Source organism: Schistocerca gregaria, chromosome 6 (assembly GCF_023897955.1).
Source record: "Schistocerca gregaria isolate iqSchGreg1 chromosome 6, iqSchGreg1.2, whole genome shotgun sequence".
Classification (NCBI taxonomy): Eukaryota; Metazoa; Arthropoda; class Insecta; order Orthoptera; family Acrididae; genus Schistocerca; species Schistocerca gregaria.
The window spans coordinates 51441589-51456547 of record NC_064925.1 but is presented as its reverse complement, the minus strand read 5'-3'; the positions used below and the strand labels follow the sequence as shown (position 1 = coordinate 51456547).

The following is a 14959-nucleotide window of genomic DNA, read 5'->3' as shown; positions in this document are numbered from 1 at the left end:
ACGGTAATTATCAGCCGTGCTGGTACTCAGAGATGCAGAAGAGAATTCATTTAATTCGTTAGCTGACACATGAAAAGTAGTTTCCGACTTTGCCTTTCCGACCCCCAAGCTACGGAAATTCTTCCTTTATATGATCATTCCATTTTTAAATCACTCCTAATGCGTGCTCCCAGATAATTTATGGAATTAACTGCTTCCAGTTGCTGACCTGCTATATTGTAGCTAAATAAGGGATCTTTCTTTCTGTGTATTGGCAGCACTTTACACTAGTCTACATTGAGATTCAGTTGCCATTCCCTCCACCATACGCCAATTTGCTGCAGATCATCCTGCATTTCAGTACAATTTTTCATTGATATAACCTCTCGATATACCACAGCATCATCGGCAAAAAACCTCAGTGAACTTCCGATGTCATCCACAAGGTCATTTATGTATATTGTGAATAGCAACGGTTCTACGACACTCCCCTGCGGCACACCTGAAATCACTCTTACTTCGGAAGACTTCTCTCCATTGAGAATGACATGCTGCGTTCTATTGTGTACGAACTCTTCAATCCAATTACACAATTGGTCTGATAGTCCATATGCTCTAATTTTGTTCATTAAACGACTGTGTGGAACTGTATCGAACGCCTTGCGGAAGTCAAGAAACACGGCATCTAGCTGGTAACCCGTGTCTATGGCCCTCTGAGTCTCGTCGACGAATAGCGCGAGCTGGGTTTCACACGATCGTCTTTTTCGAAACCAATGCTGTTTCCTACAGAGTAGATTTCTAGTCTCTAGAAAAGTCATTACACTCGAACATAATACGTGTTCCAGAATTCTACAACTGATCGACGGTGGAGATCTGCACATCTGTTCGACGTCCCTTCTTGAAACGAGGATGGCGTGTGCCCTTTTCCAATCCTTTGGAACGCTACGCTCTTCTGGAGACCTACGCACACCGCTGCAAGAAGTGGGGCAAGTTCCTTCGCGTACTCTGTGTACTGCAGGGATGGATTCCTGACTGGAAATGGAGGAGAAAAAGGTGCTGTGAAAATGTGTTCAGAGACGCATCGTTGCCACGGTAGATAGTGCTGACGAATGACTTTTCCTCTGACCACGTTCCGTGTGTTCCTCGTATGTTGCTGGTGCCAGGGATGGCGGCAGTTGTCGTGCAGAATACACATAATCGTACTGTGCTGCACATCATGTTGGTGGGCCACTTGCCTGGAGCTTGTACCAGTGTTCGTCTCAAAATCCTGCCGAACCCAGTCCTGTAGATCTGGTGTACGTGCAGTCCGCCGCCTCCCTGCCCGTTCGTCTGTCTGAAAGGACCCATGGCCACACAAACGGCCAGAAAGTCCTTGAAATGTTGTGTGATGTGGATGATGTGTGTGAGGGTAGAGTTACTTCTTTTGGTGCTGCCTCTCAGCCATTTCCGCCTGCTTGGCCGTACAGAAACAACAACTCAGCTTGTTCCCGATATGAATACCGGACCATTCTGGAGCTTACAGTAAACTGCGTTCATCACACATTCGGGGTATATGGTTAGAGGCACTGTCATTCGCCAGCACCTTCTACTGTGGCAACAATGCATTTCTTGACATCTACATCTACATGACTACTCTGCAATTCACATTTAAGTGCTTGGCAGAGGGTTCATCGAACCACAATCATACTATCTCTCTACTATTCCACTCCCGAACAGCGAGCGGGAAAAACGAACACCTAAACCTTTCTGTTCGAGCTCTGATTTCTCTTATTTTATTTTGATGATAATTCCTACCTATGTAGGTTGGGCTCAACAAAATATTTTCGCATTCGGAAGAGAAAGTTGGTGACTGAAATTTCTTAAAAAGGTCTCGCCGCGACGAAAAACGTCTATGCTGTAATGACTTCCATCCCAACTCGTGTATCATATCTGCCACACTCTCTCCCCTATAACGCGATAATACAAAACGAGCTGCCCTTTTTTGCACCCTTTCGATGTCCTCCGTCAATCCCACCTGGTAAGGATCCCACACCGCGCAGCAATATTCTAACAGAGGACGAACGAGTGTAGTGTAAGCTGTCTCTTTAGTGGACTTGCATCTTCTAAGTGTCCTGCCAATGAAACGCAACCTTTGGCTCGCCTTCCCGACAATATTATCTATGTGGTCCTTCCAACTGAAGTTGTTCGTAATTTTAACACCCAGGTACTTAGTTGAATTGACAGCCTTGAGAATTGTACTATTTATCGAGTAATCGAATTCCAACGGATTTCTTTTGGAAGTCATGTGGATCATCTCACACTTTTCGTTATTTAGCGTCAACTGCCACCCGACACACCATACAGCAATCTTTTCTAAATCGCTTTGGAGCTGATACTGGTCTTCGGATGACCTTACTAGACGGTAAATTACAGCATCATCTGCGAACAGTCTAAGAGAACTGCTCAGATTGTCACCCAGGTCATTTATATAGATCAGGAACAGTAGAGGTCCCAGGACGCTTCCCTGGGGAACACCTGATATCACTTCAGTTTTACTCGATGATTTGCCGTCTATTACTACGAACTGCGACCTTCCTGACAGGAAATCACGAATCCAGTCGCACAACTGAGACGATACCCCATAGCTCCGCAGCTTGATTAGAAGTCGCTTATGAGGAACGGTGTCAAAAGCTTTCCGGAAATCTAGAAATACGGAATCAACTTGAGATCCCCTGTCGATAGCGGCCATTACTTCGTGCGAATAAAGAGCTAGCTGCGTTGCACAAGAGCGATGTTTTCTGAAGCCATGCTGATTACGTGTCAAAAGATCGTTCCCTTCGAGGTGATTCATAATGTTTCAATACAGTATATGCTCCAAAACCCTACTGCAAACCGACGTCAATGATATAGGTCTGTAGTTAAATGGATTACTCCTACTACCCTTCTTGAACACTGGTGCGACCTGCGCAATTTTCCAATCTGTAGGTACAGATCTATCGGTGAGCGAGCGGTTGTATATGAGTGCTAAGTAGGGAGCTATAGTATCAGCGTAATCTGAAAGGAACCTAATCGGTATACAATCTGGACCTGAAGACTTGCCCGTGTCAAGCGATTTGAGTTGCTTCGCAACCCCTAAGGTATCTACTTCTAAGAAACTCATGCTAGCAGATGTTCGTGTTTCAAATTCTGGAATATTCCATTCGTCTTCCCTGGTGAAAGAATTTCGGAAAACTGTGTTCAATAACTCCGCTTTAGCGGCACAGTCGTCGATAACAGTACCATCGGCACTGCGCAGCGAAGGTATTGACTGCGTCTTTCCGCTTGTGTACTTTACATACGACCAGAATTTCTTAAGATTTTTTACCAAATTTCGAGACAATGTTTCGTTGTGGAACCTATTAAAGGCATCTCGCATCGAAGTACGTGCCAAATTTCGCGCGTCTGTAAATTTTAGCCCATCTTCGGGATTACGCGTTCTTCTGAACTTCGCATGCTTTTTCCGTTGCCTCTGCAACAGCGTTCGGACCTTTTTTGTGTACCACGGGGGATCCATCCAATTTATGAGGTATGAATATCTCAATTGCTGTTGCTACTATATCTTTGAATTTGAGCCACATCCTGTCTACATTCGCATAGTCAGTTCGGAAGGAATGGAAATTGTCTTTTAGGAAGGCTTCTAGTGGCACTTTATCCGCTTTTTTAAATAAAATTATTTTGCGTTTGTTTCTGATGGATTTGAAAGAAATGGTATTGAGCCTAGCTACAATGACCTTGTGATCACTAATCCCTGTATCAGTCATGATGCTCTCTATCAGCTCTGGATTGTTTGTGGCCAAGAGGTCAAGTGTATTTTCGCAACCATTTACAATTCGCGTGGGTTCGTGGACTAACTGCTCGAAATAATTTTCGGAGAATGCATTTAGGACAATCTCGGAAGACGTTTTCTGCCTACCACCGGTTTTGAACAAGTATTTTTGCCAACATACCGAGGGTAGGTTGAAGTCCCCACCAACTATAACCGTATGAGTGGGGTATTTATTTGTTACGAGACTCAACCTTTCTCTGAACTGTTCCGCAACTGTATCATCGGAGTCTGGGGGTCGGTAGAAGGAGCCAATTATTAACTTAATTCGGCTGTTAAGTATAACCTCCACCCACACCAATTCGCACGGAGTATCTACTTCGACTTCACTACAAGATAAACCACTACTGACAGACACAAACACTCCACCACCAATTCTGCCTAATCTATCTTTCCTGAACACCGTCTGAGACTTCGTAAAAATTTCTGCAGAACTTATTTCAGGCTTTAGCCAGCTTTCTGTACCTATAACGATATCAGCTTCTGTGCTTTCTATTAGCGCTTGAAGCTCAGGGACTTTTCCAGCGCAACTACAACAATTTACAACTATAATTCCTACTGTTCCTTGATCCAAGCACGTCCTGTAATTGCCAAGCACCCTTTGACATTGCAGCCCATCCCGCACTTTCCCGAGGCCTTCTAACCTAAAAAACCGCCCAATCCACGCCACACAGCCTCCGATACCCGTGTAGCCGCCAGCTGAGTGTAGTGGGTCCATAGGGTCTTCTTTCCTTCATTTCCAAATTTTTGTTACAAACGGATAAAAAAATGAACTGTGTTTGTAGTGTAATACAGAAACAAATTTCCATGAATTCGTGAAAACACCTCTGAAATTGTGAAACAGACCTACAAATAAAAAAATGCACAATATGCAAATGTAAAACGACAGCTGCTTTGTGTGCTGAAAGAGCGATTTCGTAAACACCTCTTTAGCAACACCTCTTCATAGCTCTGCAGATGACTATTGTTTTCGCCTACAGCGGCTTGTGCTTCACAGTTGAAAGCTGTCTAGACTGCAGTAGTCAAGAATACACGTACTGCCATCAGTGGTCCAGCAATCATTTGATTGATCTGGGGACTGGTGAGCGCCGACAGCCCTGTGTCACAGTATGCTCTGGGCATGCTTCAGCGATTACCGTGTGCCGCGTTGGTGGAACGTTAGGAGATCGTGGCTTGGCATGGTGAAGAAATCTATAAAAACTCTTCAGTCTCAAGGTGTGCTTCGCGCCCATAAGTCGCGTTGCTGCTGAAGTGAAACAGTAGTTAGGGGGCAATATATGGGGAAGCTGGCGCACCTCCCGCGTTGAGGTTTACCTGGCCGTGCGGGGCTCCGTCAAGGTGGACTTTTCTTTCCTCAGCTGCTCGTGGCGCCGAGATGGAACTCGCGGAACTCTGTCCTCCTCCCAGTGGGAAGGTGCTCCACTAGCAGGTGCTAACACTCAGCCAAACAAGAGCACCCGTGTAGCTGTTCCTGCTATCTCCTTTCAAAAGTGTTGTCTGTAGTAATAGAACGCACTCTGGTAATCACAATATGGTTGTAATAGTGAAAAGGAAAGAGGGTAGCATCGACAAAGTTTCGCCTTTCTATATTCCAAGAGGCTTAGAGGTCATTGCTGGCACTTTAAAATCAGTCAGGCGATTATTAATGAGATACTGTTGCTATAAACGTCTTGTTCCGAAAAAGTTACGAGCCTCCAGAAAAGTCAATGCCTTGGGAAATATGTTATCGAACTGACCTACACACCACTTTGAATTACGCCAAAGGTGATGTGACATGCCAGGATCTAGTAAGCAGTCCCAAGAAGGAATTGAAAAATGACTGACCTCCAGAAGGTATAATCGACATACAAATCATCATGAAGAGGGTGGACGGGGATCTTGCCAAATCTGACTCCTCTTCCTGACTTTCACCAGCATGGAGCTTCCTGATCACATTAAGGCAGGTTTCCTTTGCCTAAGGCTTTATATCCTCAACTCCATGCGCTGTTTCAAATGCCAGTGATTTGGTCATAGTGCTCTTCGAGGTCATTGAAGAAGCCAGTGTGATGTAGCAAATGTAATACAGGGTGAGTCACCTAGCGTTACCGCTGGATATATTTCGTAAATCGCATCAAATACTGACGAACCGATTCCACAGACCGAACGTGAGGAGAGGGGCTAGTGTAATTGTTTAATACAAACCATTAAAACATGCACGGAAGATTAACACAAACCTACGTTTTTTTAAAAAATGGAACCACGTTAGTTTTGCTAGCACATCTGAACATATAAACAAATACGTAATCAGTGCCAATTAGAGTTAGTAGCACAGAAGTAATAAACTTAAACGTCATGCAAGATGCGACAATTTTTCACGTGACGAAATAAATCTCGGGTGAACAGTCTGGTATGAGTGTGCAAAGGACACAATATTTCGGCAATCGACCACGTTGCCATCATCAGGTGCGCTGATGTACTGACCGGCGGTGGGCCGGCGCCAGGTATATATAGGACAATCCCCTTCCCGCTCCTCCCTCAGGCTCTTCCTATGAGTCGGTGCGATCCAGGTACCGCGTCCGTTCTCCCGCCGTCTGGGCGCTGCGTCCTAGGTCTTCTAGTTCAGGAGGGTCTGCCGGCACCGCTCTCGTTATTCTTCCCTCCTCCCCCGATGTCGGTACACTCTGGGAAATATCCTTTTCCTTCTTAATCCGGGTGATCGCTGGTGGCACAAAAGAATGGCGTGCTCAAAACTCTTGTACACATAGCGCACATCATCTCCGACAGGGACAGTCTCCAACAAGAATTGGACCATCTGAAGAACGTGTTTCGGAGGAACGGTTACAAGGAAGGGCGAATTTGGAAGGCTCTACATCCGACACCTGCAGCACAAGCGGAAACTGAGGATGAAACTCAGGAGGAGGCGGCCATGGCTATTATTCCGTTTTGTGGGGCCTTATCCGGAAAAACTGGACGCATTTTACGTAAACACCGAGTGATAACCATCTTCCGTCCTCCAAGCAAAACCAAGAGCCTTCTTGGTAGTTTCCAGGACAACCTTGATCTACGTAAATCAGGGGTTTATCAGATACCTTGCCAATGTGGTAGTATATACTTAGGGCAGCCCATTTGTACCACTGAATACCGATGCCGAGAACATCAACGGTACACTAGACTGCAACAGCCCAGTACGTCGGAAATCGCTGAGCATTGCCTGTCGGAACTCCGAAGCATGGATTATGACCAAACCAAAGTCCTGACACAGACTTCCAAATACTGGGAGTGTGACATCAAAGAAGCCACAGATATTACAGTAAGGGAGCCACAACTAAATCGCGACGGCGGTTACATCCTTAGCAAGAAAAAGGACATTTCCCAGAGTGTAACGACTTCTGGGGAGGAGGGAAGAATAACGAGAGCGGTGCCGGCAGACCCTCCTGAACGAGGAGACCTAGGACGCAGCGCCCAGACGGCGGGAGAACGGACGCTGCACGTGGACCGCACCGACTCATAGGAAGAGCCTGAGGGAGGAGAGGGAGGGTGGTTGCCCTATATATACCTGGCGCCGGCCCACCGCCGGTCACTACATCAGCGCACCTGATTATGGCAACGTGGTCGATTGCCGAAATATTGTGTCCTATGCGCACTCAAACCAGGCTGTTCAACCGAGATTTATTTCGTCATGAAATACGCCTGGAGAAATTGAAGAATCACAATTTTTCACGCATCTGAGTCTTTCAGATGTCCCAGCTCCTGATTTATTTGTGGCACCAATTGTATAATTTTGTGTATGCATTTGGTAGTATATGTGAATACTGTCTGCGACATTTATTGGGAACAGAGTGAGCAGCACAGAAGTAATAATCTTAAACGTCGTGTATGATGCGGCAGTTTTTCACACATCTTATTGTTAATGAATTCATATCCCCCTGAGCCAGGATAAGAGTGATGTTCCTACCCCAATGGCAATTGTTACACAACAGTAAGGGATATACGTATGTTCCAAGTTTAGTTGAAATCGGTCCTGTGGTTTAAGAGATGTGAAAGATGCATGCATACATTTATTGATACACATGCACACACATTTTTATAATATGTATGGATTAATGGGTGTAAGCAAATTTGTGGCGTTATTTAGTGAACGGCCAGCGTGCTTTGGTGGGGGTGTGGCCGGCCTGCCTTCCGCAGTGCTGCCGGTGTGGATCAGCCCCAAAGCGCCAGTGGCCCAGCTATGCTGTTAGAGGGCGGCGCCAGCGCATCTCGCAGAGTGCCTCTGAGCACTATGGGACAACGTCTGAGGTCATCAGTCCCCTAGAGCTTACAACTACGTAAACCTAACTAACCTAAGGATATCACACACATCCATGCCCGAGGCAGGATTCGAACCGTAGCGGTCGTGCGGTTCCGGACTGAAGCTCCAGAACTGCTCGGGCACTCCGGCCGGCGCGGATCTTGCAGTTGGTGTTACGTACCAGATGTGGTCTGTTTGCAGATGGACGGATGCAGAGATTACGGCTTGACGTGCGAGACGCACGCCGTGGAGACTGATGACGGCTACCTACTGACAGCGCACCGCGTGCTAGTTTCGCCGGGCGTTCCCCGCCGTGGGGCTCTGCTGGCCGTTTCAGGGCTCATAGGTTGCTCCGACACCTTCCTTCTGCCCTTCCCCGATACGTCTATGCGTATGTATCAGTCTCATCTCTTGTAAACTAACATCGTAATTGTACACGTTTCTCTCATGTATATAATCCAGGTTATAGCCATGTATCATAAGGGATTAATATATGTATGACGACTTTCCCATGAATGACACGCCATTTCCGCTGCAGACGCTTTTCCTGTTGACAGTTTTCCTCAGACCTTCCTTGTGTAACGACCCGGGACTATGGCATAGAGCTGGTGCAGTGGCAGGGTGTTGAGAAAGTAGTACTGGACAGTGCTAGCAAGGGAATGAAACATGTTGTTGTTGTGGTCTTCAGTCCTGAGACTGCTTTCATGCAGCTCTCCATGCAACTCTATCCTGTGCAAGCTTCTTCATCTCCCAGTACCTACTGCAACCTACATCCTTCTGAATCTGCTTAGTGTATTCATCTCTTAGTCTCCCTCTACGATTTTTACCCTCCACGCTGCCCTCCAGTACTAAATTGGTGATCCCTTGATGCCTCAGAACATGTCCTACCAACCGATTCCTTCTTCTAGTCAAGTTGTGCCACAAACTTCGATTCTCCCCAATTCTATTCAATGCCTCTTCATTAGTTATACGATCTACCCATCTAATCTTCAGCATTCTTCTGTAGCACCACATTTCGAAAGCTTCTATCCTCTCCTTGTCCAAACTAGTTATCGTCCACGTTTCACTTCCATACATGGCTACACTCCATACAAATACTTTCAGAAATGACTTCCTGACAAATCTATACCCGACGTTAACAAATTTCTCTTCTTCAGAAACCCTTTCCTTGCCATTGCCAGTCTACGTTTTATATCCTCTCTACTTCGACAATCATCAGTTATTTTGCTCCCTAAATAGCAAAACTCCTTAACTACTGTAAGTGTCTCATTTCCTAATCTAATTTCCTCAGCATCACCCCGACTTAATTAGACTACATTCCATTATCCTCATTTTGCTTTTGTTCATGTTCATCTTATATCCTCTTTTCAAGACACTATCCATTTCGTTCAACTGCTCCTCGAAGTACTTTGTTGACTCTGACAGAATTACAATGTCATCGGCGAACCTCAAAGTTTATATTTCTTCTCCATGGATTTTAATACCTACTCCGAATTTTTCTTTTGTTTCCTTCACTGCTTGCTCATATATATTCATATTTGCACTACAACGATTGGAGTGGTGCATGCTGCCTGGTGCATGGTGTGACACCACAGGCAGCCCCCCTCCCCCCCCCCCCCTTTCACCCCACTGACTCATGGCCCACCGACAGCGCCGTTAGCTGCAGAAGGCTGTGGTGGTGGTGTGCTGCATGTGTTCCATCTGTGTCCTACTCTGTAGGCACTGTTTGCTTCACGTAGCAACACACGCTCCAGATGATGCTGTCCAGCCACATGAAAAATAAGTCAGCCATGTGAATGTCTGTCCTGGTTTTCGTAGAGGTCTGCTGCTGCTGGAAGAGAAGCTCATACTTGTGTGGATGGATGACAGTCGTACTACCATGAGTGTGAATTGCTGTCATCCAAGACATGAGTTTGGCTACTGTTGTTGCGGCTGAAAATGGCTCATCTGTTGCACTGCTCCAAATTAATAGATGCTGACTTAGGTCCATGGCTTTGGCTCGTTGTAGTGGCTGCCCAGACTGACATCAGGTGCTCACTGACCAATGATGTGGCGGAGAGTTGTGTGCCCTGGTGTCTTGTAGGTTGCTGGCAGACATGTACATAACTATGCTAGAATCAATAGTACAAACTATAGTGGCTGATGGCAACTACATTCTGACAATACGTCCCTTCAAGGGGCATCATTACCTTTGTGGTCCCATAATGTGCGTACTTTCCTCAGGCTCGTTCATAGCTGCACTGCTGCTGTCGCAGCTCAGCCTGATGCACCTTGTGGTGGGCGAACAGGCTTGCTGATGAATTTACATACCAGAGTCTCCGCACCTTCCTGCTCGCTTCACATAACGCTGCAGTGCCTTTCTCATGATGACGCCCAAAATTAGGGACAGTGTCACACTGGTCTCGCCTTCCTTGTACCTTTTTATTTTCTAATTTATCCATTCATGTAATTTTTAACATTCTCCTCTGATACGACTTTATCTTTTATTTCCAAACAGTATGGAAGTCTCACCCACATTATGATGATTTTCTGACTATAGCTTCTACAATTTCTACCTTGAATAAAGTCAATTTTTAATATCAGAATACTTACTCTCTTGTCTAGTTCATCCTCAATCAGTTTGTGGTTTGTGATAGTGTGAACCATTCAACACTATCTAGCAGTAGCACTGTGACGTCTATGAGGCTCATATTTCATATTTCTTCCCTCTAGATTTTCTGTCAAAATATTTTCTTTCACTCTCTCCACTGCGTCTTGTAGATACCAGCTGGAAACACCGATAGGATACAGCTTTTCCTTACAGCTTTCTTGACATCAGTTATGTTTCATTATTACTCCCTTTATTATATTTCTTACAAGCACTTATTATTTATTTTCTTCCCCTCATGATCACTGCAATGTCGCCACATGACCATGCCGTTCCATTAGATAAATAATATTTAAATATAGTGCACAGTAATAATAATGAATGACTATAAATATTTACTGAACGAGACTTTACTCTCATATTATTAATAATGGATAGAAGAAGGAGAATGTTATAGTTATTTCTACTGTCAAGACATGCCAACAGTTACCTGTAATTATGTGGCATAACTTTCGAAAACCCTAATTAATATGGCTGGGCCAGGTAACAAACCTGAGTCCCCCTTATAGAAACAGTAGCAGGCGATTTATTTTAGAAATTTCTCAGTAAAAAAATAGGTAAGGGATTTGTGCAGCCAACAGATAGTTTACCACAGAAGTCCGTTAATTTGTGTTTTAAAATATGCAATATGTCAGCTCATCATTTCTTTCAGAAGCATACTGAAAATTAATAATGTAATTTATTTGTGAATGATAAGCATGGGCAAGTCGGTCATATACACAATATTTCCTGCTGTGTTTGTAGAACGAGTAAAACTACTCGCCTCATTGAAGCACATGTATTCAAGAACGAATACAGGTAAAGACAAGATGACCTCTGGGCTCATGGATGTGAATGGATTTCGTTTCATTGAGAATTTTCAGTGTGCATGGTAAAGCCCCTGCAGTGACCTTGTGATAACCTAGGAATACTGTGGGCGTTCGAGTATTTAAGCATTCATGGTTGCAATTGCAGTTGGGTTGTCACACAGCCTACACCACTATATAGGGGATAATATCACTTTAGTGCCGCAATAATGCAGTTTCTCAAAAGTTACACCTAGCTTGAAGTCATAGTCAGATGTCCTACTAACGCAATTCACTTTCTCATCTTGAGATTAGCAAATACAGGAGTACATGGTGAGAGCTCACTCGAGGGTACTGAAATATGTCCAACTTTGAGTATTTCATATGAAGCAGAAAATTATCCAATGAAGACTACATTAACGTAACAGCAAAAAGGATTGTGTCAACATGCTTCCAAACTGTACCAAAATATCCAGCAAAATATAAAAAACTTCTCCAAAGTACACATAACTTCATAAAAACAATTGTGTGTGGGGCTGATCTATTGCACTTAGTAAGGTACCCACTGTTTGAAGCTTTAGTAGGGTAGAAGACTGTAGGTCCTGATTTTGATCTTACGGGGTGCACATATGATTACTAAAAGTAATATGACTATACCAGCTGTGCCACAACAAGCACATGTTTTCGTACATTGACCACCGTCAAGTCTCTGCATTTACTTATTGAGTCAAAATATCCATTATCACGTCTGAAGGTTTGTGACCTCCATTTATTATTTGATGAATAGCATTAGTTTAATTGCTCCAAAATCTGTCCATCGTGTATGTGTGTGTGTGCGTGTGTGTGTGTGTGTGTGTGTGTGTGTGGAGTATGATAAATAATGACAGTCTCTGATGCCACATAATAGAACTTCACATCCTTAGCAAGTGAATAAGAAGCTGAAACATAATTGGGGGAAAGTAGGTCATTTGTAGATAGCGTTACAGGTTCTGTAGACCAGAAATGGTATGTGTAAGTGCTTTTCTATGTTACATCCTTGGTGAATGCTAAGTGGATTTTCATGTTGTAGGAAGTAGGTCAGTTGCGACTAGCATAGCTGAAATAACAAATTATCAGGCAGACTCAGACACAAGTTACGACTTTCATGGGAAAGAAATGTTTATATTGTGCTTCATACATTGCCAGGCAGCATGAGAGTGGTTGCATTAGGTATCATGATATGTGCCAAGCATCACAGAATGGCAACTGCATGGCAGCCAGCACTGTGACACCACAACCCAGGAAGTGTGTGGGCAACCTGGACTAGTGGGAGGCATACAACACTATTTGGCTGGATGCTGTGGTGGGGAATTCTTTGCTCTCAGCATGTGTCACATTCCCTCGTATCTGAACTGCCATAGTGGAGAGACGGTTCCTGGCAGTAGCATCGGTGAAGGGCCTGTGCAGTCACTCTGACTGTGGAAAGGTGCTCATTCCACCACATTCGTTTTAAATAAAGAATTAACCATCGCTATCCTACTCCAGGGGTAGTGGTAAGAGCACTAGCTGGCTAGCAAGTCGTTAGGAGAAATTGTTCCGACACATCACATGTGGATTTAAAGGAACTGCAGTGGGAAAAATTGTTTAAGCATATACTCTGTATGAGTTTTAAACATAGAGATAAGTGAATTTTAGAATTTTATACCATTTTAAAATTATGATACGATTTGAGACTTAAAAAATGTGAAATCTTACAACTGTGTAGGTTCAACCCTCTTGCATTCTATACCTAGTGCAAGTGTCCTGGCAACCATGCAGGTTACATTAGTATCCACAGTTTAGCCACCTTGAGTTCTGATGTCATATGGCTGAGAAAAATGTACAAAAAGTGCAAGCTACGCCAGGGTTCCCAGATCCTCCATTTTGGATTAGCATCTTGGAGCTAAATAGACTTGTAACTATACAGGCTGTGCCAATATCCCACAGTCCACCATCTTGGATTCTTTAATTACATACCAACTGGACAATTGTCAGTCTAGGATTTTATAATTTCTCATCATATTTCACTTAGGACAAGTGGCTTGAAACATCAGCGAAGTGGGTTAGTTGGTTGGATGTTTGGGGGAAGAGACCAAACAGCGAGGTTATCGGTCTCATAAGATTAGGGAAGGATGGGGAAGGAAGCCGGCCGTGCCCTTTCAAAGGAACCATCCTGGCATTTGCCTGGAGCGATTTAGGGAAATCACGGAAAACCTAAATCAGGATGGCCGGACGTGGGATTGAACCATCGTCCTTCCGAATGCGAGTCCAATGTGCTAACCACTGCGCCACCTCAGCGAAGTGGGAAAACCCTTTAGCACAGTTGGTCTCTTTCCAATTTCCCATCAGCTTTAAATTTCCTGCCTGTTTATAAATAGAATTGTTTTCCTGCGACATCAGAGAGCTGGGGTAGGGGGAATTATGGTAAAATCGCATGTCATTGTGATGTTATATGAAATGAGAAATCTCACAGTAGTGCAGACTACACCAGTACCCCCACAGCCTCACTACTACTAGGGCTGCAGTTATCAACGTTGGAAGGCGTTAGTGGGAAGTGTTTCAATAGGTGCATAGTAGGAAGTGTCACGTAAATAGGAAATACAACTCTCATTCCCTGGTAACCCTAATCTGGAGTACAAACCCTCACACAATGTGCCGTGGCCATTTGGGTTTAGACTTTTTATGGATTAGTTGTCTTGTGAACTTTACTGGAAAAATAATTGGGTAATTAGTGATGTGGAAAATGATTATGACTCCTATTGCAATTATATAAATATGTTCTATAAATCCTTTTACTTTATGCAATATCCAAATTCTGCATCATGTAACAAACTGTAAATATTGTCCCACAAAGCGCCATAGTGTACAACTACCTTACAGTCACTATTCATTTATATTCTACTATTGTTAATCATCCATCTTATAGTTTTAGCGATTTCAAACATCTCTTTCCAGTTTTATTTTTGAAGCTTTGTTCAACTTCACAATTACCAATATGGTACGCTGGTTTTTTCTCGATATTCTCATTCATTTGTAATTAGTGAGTTGTAGATTTCATTTTGAACATTAACGTTTATTACTTATTAATTTATTCATCGTTAAAGATATCAAGCACAATGTTCATCATCAGCAAACCAAACAAGTTACATATCTGCAATAACTGTATTTCATTTAGCTTGATAATATTACAAACGAAATAAAAATTTGCAGTAACATGATGAAGTAATGTTGCACACTAGAACGAAGAGATTAGTGCCATCTGTTGAGATCTGGTACCATTTCGCAGTGTAAGTGTCCACAAAGTTTCTACATGGGATTATATTTACAGAGTTATCCGCAGACTGAATGGTTTGTACTTGCTGTACAGCTACTGAAAAAAGTGAACTGTATTATACGGAACAGTAGTCACATTCTGGAGAACC

The 14959-nt window shown here is 43.8% G+C and overlaps 1 protein-coding gene across 2 annotated transcripts in view; it reads left to right on the top strand.

Moving 5' to 3' along the window:
• Positions 1-14959, top strand: part of LOC126278201 (lipase 3-like) — a 163021-nt gene that overhangs the window by 53006 nt on the left and 95056 nt on the right. For both annotated transcript variants that reach the window (XM_049978122.1, XM_049978123.1), the window contains exon 3: positions 8289-8478. In XM_049978122.1, the coding sequence (XP_049834079.1) occupies positions 8289-8478 (190 nt within the window). The remainder of the gene's footprint in view (positions 1-8288; positions 8479-14959) is intronic.